Source organism: Podarcis melisellensis (genome assembly GCF_964234715.1).
Source record: "Podarcis melisellensis genome assembly, chromosome: 3".
NCBI classification, from domain to species: Eukaryota; Metazoa; Chordata; class Lepidosauria; order Squamata; family Lacertidae; genus Podarcis; species Podarcis melisellensis.
The window spans coordinates 54,020,371-54,042,960 of record NC_138530.1 but is presented as its reverse complement, the minus strand read 5'-3'; the positions used below and the strand labels follow the sequence as shown (position 1 = coordinate 54,042,960).

General features: G+C 40.1%; 1 protein-coding gene and 1 long non-coding RNA gene across 14 annotated transcripts in view; one reads left to right on the top strand and one right to left on the bottom strand.

Moving 5' to 3' along the window:
* The window catches only part of ARID1B (AT-rich interaction domain 1B), a 344,407-nt gene that overhangs the window by 92,050 nt on the left and 229,767 nt on the right, over nucleotides 1-22,590 (top strand). For all 12 annotated transcript variants that reach the window (XM_081905095.1, XM_081905099.1, XM_081905094.1 and 9 more), the window contains one exon: nucleotides 5,739-5,849. In XM_081905095.1, coding sequence (XP_081761221.1) covers nucleotides 5,739-5,849 — 111 coding nt within the window. The remainder of the gene's footprint in view (nucleotides 1-5,738; nucleotides 5,850-22,590) is intronic.
* LOC309366563 lies at nucleotides 7,906-14,379 on the bottom strand. 2 transcript variants are annotated; one of them, XR_014166786.1, is made up of 3 exons: nucleotides 13,883-14,379; nucleotides 9,899-10,019; nucleotides 7,906-8,099 (listed from the first exon to the last, which is right to left on the bottom strand). It is a non-coding gene; the product is annotated as an uncharacterized lncRNA (long non-coding RNA). The 2 variants fall into 2 exon arrangements; XR_014166787.1 differs by having other exon boundaries at nucleotides 13,909-14,379.

Sequence of the window (22,590 nt, the reverse complement as noted above, 5' to 3'; positions counted from 1 at the left end):
TAACTGGATCTAACTCAATCAAGCCTTACTAAAAAGTTACAGTGGTACCTCAGGTTAAGTACTTAATTCATTCCGGAGGTCCGTTCTTAACCTGAAACTGTTCTTAACCTGAAGCACCACGTTAGCTAATGGGGCCTCCTGCTGCTGCCGGGTCGCCAGAGCACAATTTCTATTCTCATCCTGAAGCAAAGTTCTTAACCTGAGGTACTATTTCTGGGTTATCAGAGCCTGTAACCTGAAGCGTATGTAACCTGAAGCGTATGTAACCCAAGGTACCACGGTACATAGATCTTCCCTGTCCTGGGAAGGTTTCTTCAGGAAAAGTTGCATGTTGGTACAGAAGCACTCCACCTCTTTGAGATTATAATCACCTCCACTTTAAATTTGGTTTCCCCCTGCTCTCCCCACATGCTTTTGTACCTTTTGTTCCCCGCTGGGAAAACTGGCCTATCAACATACAGTGGTGCCCCGCAAGACGAACGCCTCGCAAGACGAAAAACCCGCTAGACGAAAGGGTTTTCCGTTTTGGAGGCGCTTCGCAAAACGAATTTCCCTATGGGCTTGCTTTGCAAGAAGAAAGCCCATAGGGAAATCTCCGGGGACCTCTTTTAAATGCTAGCGGTGGGGAGCAAAGCCTTTCCCCCCCCCCTCCGGCCTTCAGAAGAGGTCCAGGAAGGCCGGCGGGGGCCAAAAGGCTTTGCTCCCCACCGCCAGCATTTTAAAAGCAGTCCGGGTTAGCAGGGAAGCGCTTCCCGCTATCCCGGATGGCTTTTGAAGGCAGGCGGGGGGGAGCAAAGACTTTTGTCCCCCGCCCGCCTTCGGAAGAGATCCTGGACCTCTTCTGAAGGCTGGCGGGGGGCAAAAGTCTTTGCTTCCCCCCCCCCGCCGCCTGCCTTCCGGGAGAGCAGAGAAACACAGCGCTGCGTTTCTCCGCTCTCCCGGGAAGGCAGGCAGGGGGGAGCAAAGACTTTTGCCCCCCGCCGGCCTTCAGAAGAGGTCGGGGGACAGACTGTCCCCGGACCTGGTCTGAAGGCGGTTTCCATAGGAACGCATTAATTGATTTTACTGCATTCCTATGGGAAACCGTGCTTCGCAAGACGAAAAACTCGCAAGACGAAAAGACTTGCGGAACGAATTAATTTCGTCTTGCGAGGCACCACTGTAACTTCCTCAACCCCATAGTTCCCAAAAGTGTTCTGAAGAGGCAACTTCATTGGATGTCATCTCTTTGGTGGCAACCCTGCTGCTGAAGGCAGCATTTGCTATTAATGCCTTGCCCCAGAAGGCCGATGCAAGCTGATATAATCAGGAACGAGGAATCTGCTAGCTAGAAACTGCATAGTCAGGTATGATCCACTCCAGGAGGCCAAACCCTTATTGGGGAAGAACCCACGGGTATGGCAGAAGATGATAAATTGCACTTATTTCACCTGGGTTGATGTCTGTTCTTTTTATTCCTTTCCCATTCACTGGGGAGGAAGTTGTTAACTGGCCTGGGCTGAATTTCAGGACAGGGTTGAATTCAATTCAGTGTGGAAATGGCACTTTCAGCTACTTAATAATTCTGTTGATGGTTCACGATACACTGTCTTTGGGTGGCTGCTAGAATAGGGAAAATCTGAATTGAAAAAGTTAGCTATTTATTTTAAAGCGAGTTTCTGTGCCAGTCATCCATATTTCACTATCTTCCAGATTTTAAATATGCACACTGAGTCAATCTGTTTTGTGCACACACTAATTTGTATATAAGGGCAATGTTATATCTTTGAAAATGTTTCTCTCCCCATGTACCCCCCAAAGCATTAAAACTTATTCAGGTGCTACCATTATTGAGAGTCACATCTAAGAATCTTTCAGTGATGGCATCTACATACTGGCATAACGCCCTCATTCATCATAACTGATATGCCTCTTCAGTCGCTTCTTGTGATTACAGAATATTTTTCTTTTCTATCCATAATTTTTGTACGTCTTTAAATACTAATAATTCCATTAGTTTCTGTTCTGATTGAGGTTTTAACATAGTTTGGTTAATATTTGTTTTATATTTTTTTAAAAGGGCTTTTAATGTTTTCAATCGAAGCCACTGTGGAGGCCTTGTGGCTGAAAAGCAGGACAATAAAAAGAAAACCTTATTGTTGCAGTTTAAGGGAATTCTGGGATGTATGATAGTCTGGAATGCCAGTAAGCCACACCCACTGCAAACATAACAGATCAGGTGAGAGGCAGTGGATGGAACTGTGGAAAAACTGAGGTGAAAACTGAACTTATACTTTTATTGTATTGCAAGTATAAGTATTAGTACAGTATTGTAAGTATAAGTATAATTTCACATAACAGACTTTATGTGAAACTAGCAAAAATTTTGCAAGAAGCAGTCAAATACCATCTGAAAGCCCTGTAAAATAGCAAGAAAAGGGACAGAAAGATGGATTAAACAACTGCCCAAATGCAGCCTATGTCTCACTTTAACATGTTCACACTTTCAGGCATTTATTGCTTTCCAGAGTATTAAAAATGTTTTGTAACAAGCAGTAGATGGACAGGTCAACAAGTTTACGCAATAGTTTTATTCAGAAATGCTTGATCATGCAGGGTTTTTCCTTCTTCTTCTTTTAATTAGAAACCACTGTATGGGGTAATTGGAAATTAGAGTAGCCTACAGGATGTGATTTTTCAATTGCAGTTAAAAGTAAACAAACCTGTGTGTGTGTGTGTGTGTGTGTGTGTGTGTGCGCGTGTGTGTGCGTTTGTGCAGTTCATCAATGCAACAATTACTTATGGGTGCAGTAGCTCTACTACAGAATTGCTATACCCACATGGACCACCCTACTTATTTCAGAGAGGGAAGCAGATCTACATGTGCATTCCTTTGCACATATTAACCCACTGTCAGTATGTAATAAATGATGTTGCCTATGCATGCAGGAGTACTATGTGCATCAGAGCTAATGTGGAATTTGGAATGGGGCAAGAATGTGATCCATGATTTAAAACCAAAACTAAAACATGGTTAACTGGGCTGGAATTCTAGCTCAGCTGCAGTGCAGATTATAGTTCTTTGGGTACTTACTGCTAACAAACTGGCTAGCTGTATTAAAGTCTCTACAGTAAAGGAAATTGTGTAAAAACTATTGAGTTGTATTTTTAAAGATAGTGATTTTTTAACCTTCTTAATACTCTGAGTTTCTGCTACTAAACATCTATTATTTTTATGTTTTTATTGCAACAACTCTAAAGACGTTAAAAAAGTTGTTTTCTCCCTGAATGAAGAGCTAGATCTGAAGAAATTGAAGCTACAACTTTTATAAAGAAACTCTAACTCTCATCTCATCATAGTCCCTACACCCTTGCCTCCCCAGGTGCCTTGTGTTTGTAGCTATCTCCCTGTTCCCCACTTTGAAAGCCTGTTTTTAAATTTTCATGTCAGTCCTATTTTAATGCTTGCTTGGTGGGGTTTTTTTTTGGGCTAGAATACTAAATTAAAAAGAAAGACAGCTAGTTGAACAAATAATATAAGCGATACTATTTTCTGTGGAGGGTTTATTACAGACACCTCTGCAATGATACAAAATAGTGAGGTTGTGTTTAAATTTCAAAGAAAAAGCAGAGCTTTGCTCATTTGTTTGCCTATTGTGAGCCTCCCCTGCATCTTTATGTTGCTTTGTAACAGGGGGAAGGCAGCTGAATAGAGGCCTTGTGTCATTTGTTGATTTTAAATCATGCTGCTAATCCAAAGGAACCTGCTGGCCCACACAGCAGGAGAACTGTGTCGCAAGCAGAAATCTGGGAGGAGGAATGGGGGGGGGGCGTCACAGTGGATAATAATCATTCAGCCATCCACATTTTTCACCCTTAAGCCCAATTGTGTTACCCTTTGCTGGTAACCAAATGGAAGAACTGGTCTTTTAAGATTCTTATTGGCACGTACTTAAAAGTCGGATGTGGATCATAAAGTAAGTGACCTATCAGTTTCATTAGCACTAAAAACAAAGAAAAAAGTCCAACACCTACCTACCTATCAATCATTATTCACATTTTTTTCAAAAGAATTGGCTAAGCATTTTTCTATATTTTATCTGCATTCAGACCGAAGCAAAATGTATTTGTTTCTCTGAATCTGCCTGATAGAGAGAAGGATCCAGCTGTGACTCTATTTGGTTTTCATCTGTCTTACCAATTTGGAGACTCTCATGGCAACATCATGTTTAATACATCCAGAAAGAGTTAACTGGCTCATAGCATTGCAGGACTTGGAAGTAGCTGCTATTGGACCAGATGCTTTTGGTACCCCAGAGAGTCCTTTTTAAGGACCAGCAGCAAAACTGTGAGTGCACTTATGGGGGACCTATAGAGAAATTATTTCCTTGTACTTTCAGGCTAAAAATGTTGCATGTAAAAATAATTGTTCATGTTTAGTTGTTTATCAAAATTGCAAACAAAGACAGGAAAAAACAATTTAAGAGAGCAATCTGTTATGCAAATTTTTTTGGGGGGGGGACAATAAAACAGCTTTCCTCCTTGATTGTTAAGGTGTGATATCTGTTTTCTGCAATCGGCTCTTCAACTTTCTGTGCTAAAATAAGAGTTTCACATTCTGTCCTACTCCTTGTCTGTATAAGAACAAACTGTAAGGTTGACTGTGGTTGCAGGTGAGACTTGTAATTAATATGTACCTGGGAACATAAAGTAAAACTGGCTTCTGCATATACTAATATGCCATTATTTTTATTTATGCTTTCTTGTACTGTAGTGCGAAAGAAATCTGTCCCTAATCTATTGGGACAGACTTAGCACAAGAAGTAAACATTTTCAGTTTAATGCATCTTTCAAGCTGATGTCCTGTCCTTGAAAACTTGATATAGGTTTGGTTGACACCTTATGGTAATTCTGCCCTCAGTTCTGCACAAATAAATCCTGTTGATTTGAATAGGGCATGCATTGGGCGCAGGGTTTTGGCAGCTTATTAAACCATTTCCCAAAACAATTCACTTTAAAATTCATTGAAATAGAAAGCCAGAGAGAGAGAGAGAGAGAGAGAGAGAGAGAGAGAGAGAGAGAGAGAGAGAGAGAGACTGAGACTTAGGGCAGATTCTAGGCATACACAAAGGTTCCTCCTGTTTTATCCTGAATCCTCTTGTCTCACCTGAGCATGTATTCTGGAGCATTATCATTTGACTGAACGGAGTGGAGGGGTATGTGTAAGAAATGGCCTTTTGAACTGTGTGCATACACTATGGGGAAAACTGCTCTGTTGAGCATTATTGACACCCTCTGTATATGGTAGAATGGATATTCCATTAGTGTTAATTTTAGAGCTTCCTGAAATGCAGCTCTTCAAGAATTACAATTGTAGTCATATGCTCTGGAATAAATGGAAAGAGCTCCTGATTAGCTCTCTCCTGTAACAAATGGTATCCTACCGAACTCTCCTCAAATTCTCTCTTACGTCTTCACTCCACCAGAAAAAAATGAGAGCGTTATCTAGTCTCGGTGCTGGAAGCAAGATTTCTGTAGAAATTCCGGGGCGCCACACGTTTCAGTCCATCCCATCCGGTCTCCCGCCCCCATTCCTTCCCCACTCTTCCTGGGCCTGTTCCACCCCGCCCCCTTGCAGTGCCATAAATGGTGTGTGCATCAGTGGTCGCCCATGTATAGCTGGTCTTTTCTCTCTTCTTATGAACTTTATGATACCTCCTCTTTTGCATTATTAATATATTAATATCTGTTTTATCCAGGAAATGTCTCAGGAAGCCTATGGATCCAGGTCCCAGCCCCCAATCACCCAAGGCAAGCCTAACCACGAAGAAATGAACCTAATCCAACAAGAGAGGCCATCAAGCTTACCAGTAAGAAATTAGTTGTCATCTGGTAGAAATGTTTCATGTACTGTGTTGAAAATAATATTCTGCAGTGTAGAAATTGTTTCAAATTCTTGCTGTTTGGGGAGTTTTTCAATATCAAATTTGTAATTGAATTTAAACTATAATGAGAAACAAGACAGTAAGGATTTAGCTCATATATTCAGAGAATTCCTTCATTCTCAAAGATAACTGAATAATCCCCATTCATTTTCTGTATTGGATGTTGGATATTTAAGATATACACATTTAACTAGATATGCAAGAATAATATTTCTCCTTGCATATGTTCACATCTGTTGTGCTAAACATTTATCACCAAATTGGTTTCTGAAGGAAGCTGGAGTATACTTAAATATTCCTGCGTTAAAATTGTACCACTTTCTGCAGTGCTTCTTAACTTTAAAAACCAGCATTTGTGTAGATGACCTTTCAGTGTTTTAGATGCAACATTTCCAATTATGGAAGATTTGCACAATCATGTTTTCCATTGGATTGTTGCAGATAGCCTGATCATTTAACTTGGTAACATGTCAACTCATCACAGTCAAGCTAATACTGATTGCATGGGGGGGCGGTTAAAGAAGTACTTTTATGTGATATTCTTGTCATATTATAATTACCTTATTAACTTAGTTGAGTGAATCTGTTCTTGATTGACAATATGGAAAACATTTTTGGAATGATAATTGGATAATACTTCTTATTTTGTGAATTAGTGAGAAAACAGTGATGATGTTGAACAGTGATGGTGTTGAAATTTTAAAAAGGTGATATGCTCAATAATAGCAAATTTTAAGTTGTATCTAAAATGAGAAGCTGTGTTTTTGTGTGTGGCAGCCCTAGAAAAGTTTACTAGAAAGCAAATCTCTTGAATTTAGCAGGCTTTACGTCCAAGTAAATGTATTTAGGTGGGTTTTTCGGCTATAAGAACAGCCAACTCCAACTCTTACTTATCTGGTGCTTATGCTGTTGTGCTTGTTGGGGCTGATGGGAGTTGAAGTCCAAAGCATATGGAGAGCACCAAGTTGGGGAACGCTGGGTCACAGTAATTGTTTTCAGAGTACCTTGGTTTTACGTAGTGGTGGGTTTTGCTGGGTCATTTCATTTTTTGCTAAGAGTCACAGATAAGTTGGGCGCAATATTTTGTTTCCATTATTCAACTGCCAGGAACAAAAGTAAAAATTAGCAAAATAGTATCTATTTTCAATTCATTTCTGACCACATTTTTTCATGTATTTTTTTAAAAAAAAAGTTTACAAAAGACAAATTGGTTAAAGCTGAACACTTGCATACTGACCTACATAATTTAATAGGACTATATATTTCAGACTGTTAAAAATTTGTTATGGTTACAGAAAACGCAGCTTCTTTCTCTGATTCCATGCAATGTAGCACTTGAGTAATTTGGAATCACCACAGAGCCATTAAAAGAATGCTTTGCAGAGGTTTCACACTTAAAAAACCCTTAATTTTACCTGGAAAGCCTTAAGTATTCTACTGAAATTAGCGAGACTTTGATGAGCTGAGTTTGGCCGAATAACACGCTATGTTTCATCCCCAACTATGTTTAATTTCAAAAAGCAAGAAAATAAGAGGGAATGAGTTACATAAAATGTTTCTACTTTTGGGACTTTTTGTATGGGCTTTTAGTTTCCCCGCAATAATTAGTAAATAGCTTTTTTTTTTGGTATATGTTTCATGTTTGTCACTTTGTATCACACTTTCTTCAATAATTCTTAGTAATGAATTACTTTTAGGACTAAGCTAATGCAGGGCCTAGTTCATGAAAGCATCATATATTGTAAAAGGGATAATCCTCATCTTGGCAGTTGTTGGAGAGACTGAGAAATGGAGCAAAATGTTCACCAATTAAGAATGAGGGCAGAAAATTTGCCCTCATGCTATAATTAGGTGTCCTGGCATCAGATCTCATATGCTACATGGCATTGTGAGAAAGCCTAATTAAAGCAAAGACAGTTTTTCTGGCCCTTATTCTGATTTAGCTTCATGGGCTCATTGTCAAAAATTACAGGGCCACAAGTTCTGGTCACTACAATTGCTGATCTGGGATCAATATTTCTACCTGTTTGGGATGCGGTTGGGCCCTTGATGAATATGATTTGATGTTTAGGAGTGCCCTTTGACCTGGTCTTGCTAGTAGATGTTCAGCTGATGCTTCATTTAGTGGGGCACTTGTGCTGGGATTTCTGGGGCTACTGTCTTCATGTCAGGAGCCTGTTCAAATAATATTAGAAAGAATATGATGTATTTGGTTTGAAACTGTCAACAAAACGTAGATCAGGAACAAAAGCAAAATATTTGAAATTACTTGAAACTATTAAAATTAATTTAAAAATTATCCTTCAGTGTTCCAATTTGCTTTAGCTCCGTGATAAATACAGAAAATCTATGAAACAATATACACAGTGGTACCTCCGGTTGTGAACGGGATCCGTTCCAGAGGTCCGGCTGGATCCCGAGGTTTCCGCAACCTGAGGACCTCTGTTCTGTGCATGCATGCGCGGTGAAACCCGGTTCAGTACTTCCAGGTTTGCCGCTTTTGTAACGTGAAGTTTACGTAACCAGAGGTTTACGTAAGCCGAGGTGCTACTATACAAGTAAAAGAAAAACACACAGGAAATACCAGTATTGCCTACTAAAAAAAGTACCCACCTTATTTTACCCAAATAGTAATGCATTTTATAATTCATCTTAGCAGGCCAACTTCTTTCTCTGATGTATTTGTGTAAAATAGTGTACTGTAGGCAATAATCCAATGGCACTTTTGCTTGTGCAAGAAAAGGCGCTATGATTTGTGCCAACTCCTCCTTTCCTCTGCAGCACTCCCCTGTGCTGTATCTAATACTATTTCTAAGAACCCCCCCAACTCTAAAGACCAGATTTTCGGGGTACATTGCATGCTTCAGTTGAGAGGACGTGGTGGGAAAGTGACATTCCACAAGCAGAATTCTTCACACGGTTTTTAGGACCCAAGCTACAATGTGGCTCCTGTCGAATCGTGGATATATTCAGCAAACATTTCCATGAATATTGCAGCAATTTCAGGCAAAGATGCTATTATGATCATGGGATTTTCTGCTGGCTATATCACCGATTTAACCTGCTCATACATTATGTTTCCCCACAAAATCACTTACTCAGCTATAGACTGGACTGCATCAATTCTAAGCACTAGAATGCAGAAGTGGGGGAGAAGTGCGCACATGAGCTCAGCTGAATATCTAATGGAACAAGTAAACTCTGAAAATCACAAAGTAGCTTAGTGGTTCCACCAGATGATTGGCCGCAAACCACTTTTGGGTATGTGCATACTTTTCTGTCACCTATGCATATGTTTGTGTGTGTGTGTGTTTGTGTAAAAAGTTAAATATACTTTTAACCAGTGCTATTTATTTCTTTAAAAATGTTTAGGGGTACAGAGGTACCTCGGGTTACAAACACTTTGGGTTACAGACTCCGCTAACCTGGAAGTAGTACCTCGGGTTAAGAATTTTACCTCAGAATGAGAACAGAAAGCGCACGCTGGCGGCAGCGGGAGGCCCCATTAGCTAAAGTGGTACCTCAGGTCAAGAACAGTTTCAGGTTAAGAATGGACCTCTGGAACAATTTAAGTTTGTAACCAGAGGTACCACTGTACTCTCATTTTCCTACTCATATTGAAATACTGCCCCTCAATGAGGCCAAACTTAGATTCACAAAATGCTTAGGGGTATGCGTTCCCCTGCGTCCTCCCAGAAAAAAGCACTGCTTCTTACTAAAGGCAAAGGAACCCCTGACCGTTAGGTCCAGTCGCAGACGACTCTGGAGTTGCGGTGCTCATCTTGTTTTATTGGCCGAGGGAGCTGTCGTACAGCTTCCAGGTCATGTGGCCAGCATGACTAAGCTGAAGTACATCTAACTGAAGCAACCCCTTCTTATTCCCCTGCCTACCCATGCCTCCATTCCATCCTTTAATGTATAGTTATCCTGCATTTATTTTAGATTGCAACCTTTGGAGTAGAGACCTGACATACCTGTTTTTTGTAAAGTGCTCTGTGTGTGTGTGTCTTTGTGTCTGTGAAGATATGTAGGTCTCCTGCCATTTGTACCATCCGCTCCTTGGAAGTCTCGCCCTGTTTTTCTCAAGGTTTCTCTCTGAATTTCAGGGGACAGTTTAATTTATTTCCTTCAGCGGAGAACCAAACTCATTTAATAATATAAACACAAGATACTACCTTATAATGGTGAACTAAGTAATATGCACTGTTTTACTTGGATACTTAAAGAATTGACCCACATTCAAAACAGTCTAGGTCAAACTGTGTCCAGATAACTGAAGAATAAAAGGAATAATAATTTACTATGATGTTGGACAAGCCATTAAGATTAGCTAATAAAAGTATGGTTTGTTTGTAGCCATTTGTTTCCAGCCCACATTAGAAATTCATCTGCTTTGAATTTAACAGGAACATTTGTGCCAGGATTTTTATATACAATGTGTGAAGGAAATGGAACAACTAGTGAACTGTCTAGCTGTGCTTGCTTGCAACACAAACTTTTAGAAAACCTCTCTGAAGGGTGAGAGAGCATTCAACTTTATGAACGTACAAATGGTTTATACTTTTGACATCTTTCTGAGAAATGTGTTTTTAAAATAAATCAGTACAGTACAGTACTGATCAAAATGCATTAGACATCTCTTTGCTTTTTAATGTATATTTATTCATTGGTTATTTAAGAAAAATGGCCCCAAGAAGTATATTATGCTGAGAACCCATTTAACTTACAATATTATCTTTATTCCAAAAGTATAATTATTTTGACATAATTTGAAAAAGAAGTTATCTAACAGTACAATTACTAACTGCCCCCAAGATCAGTATTGTAAAACAGATGTTCAAAAAACTACCCTGAAAGAGACATATTTAAGTATCCCAAGGTGATATTCAAATACCATAGATTTAAATTTAACAATACAGCGCAAAAGAGCCTGATTTTCAAGGTTTGCTAACAAAACAAGAAGGAATGCACAACCTTAGTAATAGTTAGATATTTCTATTATATTAAAATAAAAAAAAACTTTCTCACGGTGAGATGTGGCTGAGTCCTTTGGATGAAGTTATTTTTAAAATGGTACTATGGTATCAGGACAGGGAAATTTTCAGTAAGCAAAAGCTTTTGATCTTGACTTGGTTTATTTTGTTAGCCAAATGATTACTCCCGCAGGTGAATGAAGAAACAAAACAAACACCTATTAAAAATTCTAGTACTGTTTACGGATGTTATTGCTGATTTGCAGAAAGGTCAGCAAGCTAGCTCTTGATAATGGAAGTTAAATGCAACCTGCAACTGATACACGAATGGCGCCTGGGTACCAATCACACCCATGGTTATTTACTTCTGTTCCTTTCTTGAGCTGAAAATAACTATTTGGCAATATGGTAAATTAAAAAAAGAGGAAACTTTTGATGGTGTAATTTTTGTGACTGAAATTTTCACATTGTTTTTGCTCAGTGTGGAATGAATGGTGTTTACCCCCCTTTCATTTTGCTTGCTCCAGCAATGTTGTAAAATAACTGAATGATCTGGTTTTCCTTTGTTTGGGTCAAGAAATTTTAGCTGAAAATTGTTACTCTGTGAAAGAAGATTATTGACTCAACAAGCCTTCAATTTTCACTGAATAACACTCCCACCCTCTAGCTTCAGGAACATATTGTGCATCCATTCTATTTTAAAGTACAGACTGTAATTTAAGACTGAGGCACTTTGATGCCCCACTGAACTTTGTTTAAGCCTGGAATAAAAGAGGGGGAAAGCTTTAAGCTCCAAAGAAAGTGACTAAGCTTTCCCAAGTGATTTTCTTAGCTACTATACTATAGATTAAGAAAAAGTTAGAAAAAAAATTAACTTTTTTTTCAGAATACAGATGATTTTAGCTTAAGTTTCACAAATAAGGCATGTGTGGGAGCATATTATCATAGGAGAACCTATTGAAGGCAGGTAATTTAAAATCATAACTGTAATGGATTTCTAGAGACAAGACATTGCTATATACTTCCTGGAAAGGCTGGTCATGGAATTGACTAAAAACAAAATGATCCTGGGCTGCCCAAGAGGTGATGCACAATGCTATCAATTTCAACTTGTATACAAGTGGAAAGTCACACAGAAAGTCCATCAAGTTCGCATTTAATTTCAAGGGAGAACTTTTCTAAAACAGGATATGGTTTTTTTAAAAAAGAATTTTGAAAGGAAAAATCATGTAGGTTATAACTTTTTGAGATACTTGTGGTGGGATTCAATTAATGAGTCCCATCCTCGGAAGTTTCGCTCAAGGACTTCTGCTGGTGCAATAGGGCTTTGCTCCCTATTCTTCCCCCAAAATTGTCTCTGGAGGGGGTCAGGAGAATTCCCAGAACAGTGGGTGTGGGGAGGAGAGGGGGATCGTTCCATCTGGCAAGCCAAATGCTTGCCCTGAGGATATCCTTAGTGTGACATTTAATTCCTCTTTTGGAGGTTACTAAAAAACACAATAATAAAAGCTCTGGTAGAATATACACCACAAATTAGGAAATATACCAAAAAGGATGCCAGCGTGGTTAACGAACACATCAAGGAAGCTATAAAAAGCAGGAAAGCTTCCTATAAAATCTGAAATCTTGCTGAGAGGCTAACAAAACCAAGCACAAACTCTGGCTACTGATTATGAGGTAGGCAAACAAAGACTTAAAGAAGCATGTTTCAAAAATAACATTATTAATATATTACTACAAAATAGTGGAACTGTCCTTAAATAACTACAAATAGAGAAGACAGCAGGACCATTAGATGACTAGGAGATGGAAGGAATGCTAAAAGATGCTAGAGAGATTGCAGAGCAGTGGAGTGAATTATTTTCATTTGTCTGTGCAGTGGAAGATGTAGGAGAGATAACCAACAAGTGAACCACTTTTTCCAGGGAGAGCATCTGAAGATCTTAGTCAAACTGACATGACAAGAGCTAAAGTTCTAGAGCTGGGAAGCAATAAAAATTAACAAATCACCGTGGCCAGATGGCATACATTCAAGTAGTTCTTTCAACTAGTTGTTGCAACTAAAATCAAACTCCTTTCTGATCTTCCAATAAATAGCAAAGTAGTCAGGAAATTGCATAATGCAGTCTAAAGTCTGTGCTGGCCCAATTGGCATAAAGATAAAATTATTAGCATGTAGAACAAGATATCTGCAAAGAGCAGTCCTGCCTGCAAAGAACAGTGTGTCAGCAAGCATGTGAATAGGGAAAGATCTATATATCCAAAAAGGCTCCTGGTAAGAAGTTACGGCAGAATTAGGGAAGCTGCAGTCCTCTAGATGTTGTTGGGACCACAGCTCCCACCATCCTTGACCATTGCTAATGCTGGCTGGGACTGATAGGAGCTAGAGCCCAAGAACATCTGGAGGACCACAGGTTCCCCATCACTAACTTGAGGGATAAGAAGCTTTGTCCTTTTGCTGATCGATAAAGAACAGGAAGCAGAATGCAGGAGTAAATGCAATGGAAGTAATTAATCAGTGGAGTTCTCCCAAGGATCTGTTTTGCGTCCTGTACTATTAACTTGCTCATAAATTGTCTGCTGTCAGTGGTGAGCAGTGATGTGGCCAGGTCTGAGAGATGAGACCAAATGATCCAGGCTGGTGAAAACCTTAAGCAGACAACAAAGAGATCCATTTTTTCCAGACTCAGCAAATGAACAACCAAGTGACAAATGTGGCTTAGTATGAGTAATACACATTGAGGCAAAAAAAATTCCAAATTTTGCATGTATACTGATGAGGTCTAAATCAATTACTGTGTAGCTAGGAAGGAGATACTGAGGTTTTGCTTTATCAGGGCTCTTTCCATGTGCAGTTAACCAATCGTTGGAACGCATCCAATCCAAATTTCTGCGCAAAATCCTGGGGCTGCCAAATTGTGTGCCATATGCAGCCATGTGTCTGGAAACTGGACAAGGGCTGCTGGAAACCAAAGTGTGGCTCACCACTATAAAATTCTGGCTACACCTACATTTCATATCTGATCCGTTTTCTTTAACTTTCCACATGCTGGCAGAATCCCACCACTCCAAATGACTAGTTTGCCTTGAGAGCAAAATCAGAACCTATCACTCAAGTCTCTGCTTATGCTCCAACAATTGGAAACATTCCAGACAATCAAGTGCAGAATCCTAGAGATTGAATTCCAAACCCGCTGCAGTGCAGCCAATAAAACGTATTCCCCATTGGGGTTAAGAATTCCACCTTTGTTTGGCCACTTCATATTTACACCAGCTTTACGATCCCCACCTACACAGAGCTCTTTCCGTTGCAAGATTTAACGTCTTACCATCTGCAGTTTTGCAAGGTAGATTCTCAAAAATCTCATACTCTGAAAGACACTGTCCTTGTGGCACCAAACAGGTCGAATCCATGTTTTATTTTATTGCCCATTTTTTCAAAAATATATGATAAATATTTGGCCCCCTTATTGAAGGAGGGGATTTATCAAACTGAGTGTTTTATCTGCTGAACAATTGTAGTAATTACGTCATGGAGAATGTGGCAAGATTTTTGAGCAACACTATGAGATTGCGTCCCCATAGATCCTAAGAGGCATTTTTATATCTCACTACGTCTGGACAGTTTTATCCTAGAGTATCTCCTACTACTTTTTGTTAACTGAGTTGTGTTCTGATCCATGCATATAATGCACTTTTTCTATGCAAAGAAAGGAGATTGAATGATATATTTTCTGAAAAAGCATGTATGATAATAATTGAAACATGTTTAAACTAAACATAGCCAGTTTGCATAGCCCACAGCCTTTGCATTATAGAATTTATATCTGACTTGGGGAGCAGAATATTGAGGATTTCTGTTGGACCCTGTAAGGACACTAAGCATTCTTGAAAATTAAATGTCTGTATTTTCTATGCTGTTTGTTGTACAGTTTAAATATTCGTAATTTTCACACTGTGACTTTAATCTTAGATTTAAAAAGTAGGCTTTAACTCAGTGTATTTAGTAGAGACTCCTTGATTCAGTTTTCAGGGATCATGAATATTGTCATTAACATGTATGTTTTATTACATTTAGATATAATTTAAGTCGTTATTTTAAAGGATTGTTTTTCCATTAAAAATCTATTTTAAAATGATATCCATTTTTTAAAATGTTTTAAAAGCATTTATTTTTATCCAGCATGACCTATTGCAGCGATGCCACAACTTTTGACATAAGAAAAATTAATACTGGTTCTGAAACATTTAATTAAATATCTCTTCTTACTTACATTCGAAAACAATCATACTGTCTTCCTTCATGTTTCAATATATTCTTCTTAATCTGTTAAATATAGTGTGGTGCAATATATTTCATTAGCTTACAAAATATGGACATTAGTGCTTAACTATTCTCTCTATGTGCTAAATTAGGTTTATGCTTTCAGGCTTTGAAATGTGAGAAGTTTGCACCTTTCAGATTTAACCTCTCTGATCTATTTTTTGTTGTTGCACTACATCACATAAAAGTGCTAGGCATTGTTCAGTGACTAAAATCTAAAACAGGCCCTGCTTGTGGATTTACACTTATGTTCACTTTTTGCCTAAAAATAACTTGGCTAGTAAAGGGTGTGTTTCAATTTTAAGCCTGTACTTTTGTCATCTTAGATTCCCAGTGCTTCCAGTTGCAGACATGAGATGGGTTGTAACTGCATGCACATGATTAGTATTTAACCCAGAATCTCAAGTTTGTATTTAGATGCTTGCTTATTTACTCACAACAAATTACAGTTCTGCATAAAGGTGTTTATTCTTGTTACTCCATGTCTTGCCAGTGCATGGGCTCTTGTGTAATTACTCTTAACACTCTCCGTTCAGCACCCCAACCCTTGACTATAGCTTCTTTGATTCATAGAGCTGACTTATTCTCTGGATGCGGCCTGAGATTGTATTTGATCCAGCAGATCAGAGGTCCTATATACCATTTCAAGCATGGCTTGGTTCCCAACCACTCTTCCATAATGGAGACTTGTTAGAAAGGGTATCCAGGTGCGCTAAAATGAAACAGCAAGGTCTCGGGGAAGCAGGGTATACTGCAGTCTTGGTGAGCAGGCTCAACCTGCTTAAGAGTGGGAAACCTCTTCACACAGTGGTGCCGCAATAAAACTGTTGGCACATTTGCATAAGCAGGGTCTGCTTTCAGATTGGATGGGAAACTACGTGTTGAGATTCCTCCATGGGGGGGGGGGTTTGGACTAAAAGACCCTTGTGGTCCCTTCCATCTCCAGTTCCATGAATCTGTGATTCTATCATTTTACTGTATGGCAAGGAGCTGTATCAGTTGCCACCACCCCACCCCCGTCCCTTGCGTCTTTGGCAAGGAGGTATATTGGCATCTCCGAAGCCAGGAGAGACCATGGACCAGAAACTCCAAAAGTTTGCTTTTTGTCGCCTTTCGTGCTCCACCAATGACTTCCTCTGCAGCCATTGGGGCTGAGTCTGCTCTGTTGCTCCCCTCCCCCTCCCCCTCTATCACCAGTCTGTCTTCCTGCCTCCACTTGCTGCTTTCACTTTTGTCTCCTTCCTCCTTTCCTTCCTTTTTCCTCCTCCTGTAAGTGGCTTCCGTAGGGCTGGTGTGACGGTCCACCCTAGTGACCGGATTCCTCCACTGAGATGCCCAGAGGAGCCAACACCCCTCACCCTGCCACCCAGAGCAGCATAGGAGTGGCCAGAGGAACACACATATGGATGAGCAGGATCTTAAACACTCTGAGCCAGAGTGGAGAGGCACGATCTTTTCAGCCCCCTGAGGTTGCACTGAAAGTGCATTTATGATCTGTTCTAGAGGTGTTGCAAGTTATTGAGCAGGATGATCTTATAGGCAAACATCACTGCTTCACTTCTGTAAGCAGAATTGGGGGGCAGCAAAGCCTGTGATGGCCCAGCCCCCCTGATTCTTCTTGCACCCCGCTTGCAAGCCTAACCTGGTTCCCAAGGGGGATATCTATCTATCTATCTATCTATCTATCTATCTATCTATCTATCTATCTATCATCATCTATCTATCATCTATCATCTATCATCTATCTATCTATCTATCTATATCATCTATCATCTATCTATCTATCTATCTATCTATCTATTATCTATCTATCTATCTATCTATCTATCTATCTATCATCTATCTATCTATCTATCTATCTATCTATCATCTATCTATCTATCATCTATCTATCTATCTATCTATCTATCTATCTATCTATCTATCTAAAATAATATAACGCTTGATTTTAACAAAACGTCTTAGCCAGGTATGTCCAAACTGTGTTTTGGGGGCCTAATTCAGCCCGCTGGTCGGTTTAATCCGGCCCCTGTGGCAGTTTATTCCTGGGGTAAAATCCTAAAAAAACTTCAACAACTTCAATCTGGACTCTAAACATTTTACAAAAAGAACGAAACATAAGCTTAACTTTGTGGTCAGGACAGTATAGTCCTGGCTTCGGCAATCCAGTGGTGGCAACTGTTTCTTGAGTGACTTCTTTACCTGTGTAGGTTTGAAACAGAAAAAAATGTTACTAGCATATGGAACTATAACTTTCATAATATTTGGCAGAAAATGCTAGTGCTATTTTCCATCTAGGAAGTTTGAGAGTTGTAGATCACTCCACAGTGATCACAGGCAGAAGACAATACTGAAGTATTAGTGCACAATGCATTCAGGGTTTTTTTAAACCAACAACAACAACAACAACAACAACAACAACAACAACAACAACAACGGGAAAGGAAACATCCAGAAAGGAGCAGTTGGCTGCAGGAACTCTCACTGCCCGATACCCCCAGTGGAAGATTTGCCCCCTTGGGAGCTGGGATAGGTTGGTGGTTGATAGCAATGGAGATTGGGCCCCTTGCAGCAGCTCAGGACTGGCCCAAGTCATTTGGCACCTTAGGCAAATCACACAATTGCGTCCCTCCTGCAAAAGTAGAAGGGGTGAATGAATAACTACATTGGGAACAGGCAAGGAGAAATCAAATCAATCTTACCTAATGGTTCAAATGGGAATCAAAGGCCATGGGGGGTGGGGGTGGGCCCACTCTGAATTATGCTGGACGGCTGCACACACTAGGCAGGCAATGCATTCCTTGGAGACTGTATCTGCTGCCCCTGTGGATCCTGCCACCCAAGGTGGTCACCTCACATTGCCTCCTGGGTGAGCAAGCCCTGGAGTAGACGTTGAAATCGCCCTCAAGGGATTGTGGTTGGGTTGATAGAAAGAATCTGATTTATTTTGGTTGGTGGGCGTGAACATTTGTAGTTTCTTTTCCCCATGCTATTTTAGTGTGCTCTGCTGTTAGGATTGCAGTGAAACAGTTAGGAAATTTGTTTTAGATTTTAACAAATTACAAAGAGGCTACTATTTGAGACTCAATAAATATATGTATCTTTATTCTTTGATGACTGGTTCATTAGATGACCAGTGCTTTGAAACACCTTTCAGTCAATGCTTACAAACACACACACACACACACACACACACACACATATACATACATATATATATATATATATATATATATATATATATTTGCTTTCGTAGATTTTCACGGGTACAGGAATGCAGGTTTTGGTGTCCTCGGGTGTCTTCCCGTGTAAAAGTTGGGGTGTCTAGGTGACGTTTCGACGAGGTCTCACTCGTCATCTTCAGGCTGGTGCTTTCGGCTTCTTGTTACTGGAACAGAGCAGGATCTCAGTGTTTGAGTTCCTATAAATACTGTTGAGGGGGTGTGGTGTATAGCCTCCAATGTTCTGGGCAGAGAGGAAGTTCCCAGGCTAGTGTGCCTTTTCTTCTTTTGTTCCTTAATTACTTGAGGGATATCTTGAGTGATTTCTTGAGTGATATCCTGAGTACCACTTAGGTGGGTCATTAGGTGTGGATTAGTTGCTAAAGTCTTTGTGTCTTGACCTCTTGAACTTTGTGAAGAGTTTTTCTGAGAAGATGGCTGTACTGCACTTAGTTGTGCTCTGGCTTGGCTTCGTGTATAGGGGCGAGCTGTGGTTTTGTGGCCTGTGTCAGCCAGATCTGTGTAGGGATTGCAGGGGGGTGCAGCATCCGGAGGTGCCACCATGGTTTGGCTACTGGATGGTGTCTGTAATTTATCTGTGGAGAGGGTCTGGGTTTGGGTCTGGTGTGGTTGATTGGTGATGGCGTTCTGTGTGCCTCTGGATCTGGTGTCAGTTTTTGTGGGGAGGGCTAATTTCCAGATGTCTGGCAAGCGGGATGTGTCGTCACGCTTGTTCATGTTGTGAGGGTGTTTCTCTATCTCGATGGCTTCCATGATTATTCTCTTGTGGTGATGTTCCATGTTAAAGAGCAATTTGGAATCTGCAAAATTAATTTCGTGTCCTGTTTCTTTCATGTGTTGGAAAAGAGAGGAAGTTTTTTCTTCTTTTTTGACGGCATTCTTGTGTTCTGCGATACGTGCATTTATTCGTCTGTTTGTTTGTCCAATGTAATGAAGCCTTGACAGCCATTCAAAACAAATACAATCCCCCCGAATACATCTTGGACCTGACCAACCACTGCCTAACCAACACGTACTTCATCCACAATGGACAAAGATACAAACAGATAGAAGGAGCACCTATGGGATCACCCCTCTCACCGGTCATCGCAAACCTGTACATGGAACACTTTGAAACCAATGCTTTAGACAAGTCAGAACACAAACCCAAACTTTGGCTCAGATATGTTGACGACACCTTTGTAATTTGGCCACACGGGAAGGAAAAACTGGATAGCTTCCTCACACATCTCAACAGCCTACACCCCAAAATACAATTCACTATGGAAATAGAAGCCAACAACCAACTTCCCTTCCTTGACGTCCTAATCTACAAAAAACCTGATGGCTCCCTAGGACACACTATCTACCGGAAAAAAACACACACCAACCGCTACTTACATGCACAATCACACCACCACCCTGCACAAATAAACTCCGTAGCCAAGACTCTCATCTCCAGAACCAAACGCCTGGCTGACAAAGACCACTTGACAACTGAGTTACAGAATCTCTCAAATGTGTTAATTGCCAATGGATACCAGCAAAACAGGGTTACGAAGCTAATCCAAAAAGAAACACCCCCCAAAAACCAAGACACAGAAGAAAACAATGGCATGGCCCTCCTTCCTTATATCAAGGGCACTACAGATAAAATTAGCAAAATCCTCCATAAACACAATATCAAAACAGCCTTTTGCACCAACCAAAAAATAGCCAATATCCTCAGAAACCCCAAGGATAAAATCCAGTTGGAAAACCAAGGGGTCTATGAAATACCCTGCAAAGTCTGCCCAGCCACGTACATTGGACAAACAAACAGACGAATAAATGCACGTATCGCAGAACACAAGAATGCCGTCAAAAAAGAAGAAAAAACTTCCTCTCTTTTCCAACACATGAAAGAAACAGGACACGAAATTCATTTTGCAGATTCCAAATTGCTCTTTAACATGGAACATCACCACAAGAGAATAATCATGGAAGCCATCGAGATAGAGAAACACCCTCACAACATGAACAAGCGTGACGACACATCCCGCTTGCCAGACATCTGGAAATTAGCCCTCCCCACAAAAACTGACACCAGATCCAGAGGCACACAGAACGCCATCACCAATCAACCACACCAGACCCAAACCCAGACCCTCTCCACAGATAAATTACAGACACCATCCAGTAGCCAAACCATGGTGGCACCTCCGGATGCTGCACCCCCCTGCAATCCCTACACAGATCTGGCTGACACAGGCCACAAAACCACAGCTCGCCCCTATACACGAAGCCAAGCCAGAGCACAACTAAGTGCAGTACAGCCATCTTCTCAGAAAAACTCTTCACAAAGTTCAAGAGGTCAAGACACAAAGACTTTAGCAACTAATCCACACCTAATGACCCACCTAAGTGGTACTCAGGATATCACTCAAGAAATCACTCAAGATATCCCTCAAGTAATTAAGGAACAAAAGAAGAAAAGGCACACTAGCCTGGGAACTTCCTCTCTGCCCAGAACATTGGAGGCTATACACCACACCCCCTCAACAGTATTTATAGGAACTCAAACACTGAGATCCTGCTCTGTTCCAGTAACAAGAAGCCGAAAGCACCAGCCTGAAGATGACGAGTGAGACCTCGTCGAAACGTCGCCTAGACACCCCAACTTTTACACGGGAAGACACCCGAGGACACCAAAACCTGCATATATATATATATATATATATATATATATATATATAAGCACTAATTGGAGGTGTTTAGTAGGTCTCTGAGAACAGCAGATCCCATGGTTTCTCTCAATGGAATGAGTTGAAGGGCGATACAAGTTATTTTTATTTTTGTCTAGGAAGGAAATATAAAGGAGGGCAATACTACTTGCTGTGTAATTTTCCCATTCTTTTGATTTCTCGTGAGATTCTTTCTAGATCATTGCAGTCTCCAGTGCAGTCAACTCTGTGAGTGTACTTTACCAAGAAGAAAAAAAATCCCCCTTCCAGTTGATGAATATTGTGGTACAGTCCACCTCATAACCTTCCTGGATATTTTTATAATTTATCATCAGCTGACACAGCCTGGGTAGAATATTCTTACCACTCCCTCTGGCTGCTGGAAGTCTGAAATTACATCTTTGTCTTTGAAGTCAGGCACACTGTTAACGTTGCTATAGAGACAAGGCGGGTAATGGCCTCCACAGAGAGGAGATTGGTATTTAGCGTTTGAATGCTGCTGTACACAAGGCCTTGATTTTTAGAGTGGTTACTGAACTATCCCCTTTTAGTAAATGTTTAAAAATTACATTTTTACACGGTCTTACCAGATTAATAGTCATGGTTTATTTCATTTTAACTGCAAGGATAAAAGCATTATTCCATTAAATGGGGTGCTTTTTCCCCTCCTTTGGTTTATGCATTATTAACACAAGCTTTCTTGTTTTGCTTGTAACATTTTATAGGCTTTTTCAAACATGCAGTCTGATTTGCTCTGCTGCTCTTTTATTTTCAGAGCTTAACTCTTTCTGCTCACAATCGTTCCCCTAGGAATGGAGGAGTCCATCTTTGAACAGAATCAGGATGCTTTTGAAAATGTATTTAAAACTTAACTGTAGTTTGATTTTGAAACAACTATGGAAAAAGGTGTCCATGAGTCTGGTTTTTTGGCCTTGAACCTCCTCTAGTGCTAATGAAACCTACATTCTGTCTCTGACTTCTGTAGGAGCTGGGATTGAAGTCAGTCTGCATTTTGTCTCTTGGCTTTACATCTGTATTACATCTGTCTGGCTTTTCTCCTTGGAGAACTTGACCATTGTAATTCAGTTTTAATAAATGTAATATGTAAATTATATACTTCATTTAATTAATTTATTAGATTTATATACTGCCCTTCATCATAAATAAAAATATCAAGACAAGACTTGTTCTGTAGATATTTTTCTCTGACCACATTGCAAACTGTTGGGTGGTAAGAGAAGGAAGAAGGTTGCAAAACACATCCATCTGGCAGGCATCAATGTCCTCTACTATAGTTTTTCTTTGCTCTATTGAAAAAAAGTAAAGTCTCCTAAATTAAGATGGCTAAGAATATTCTAAACCCTTGCATAATACTTCTCTGTGTGTATTGTTCAGTGTTGTTTAGAGACCGGCAGTGCTAAATTC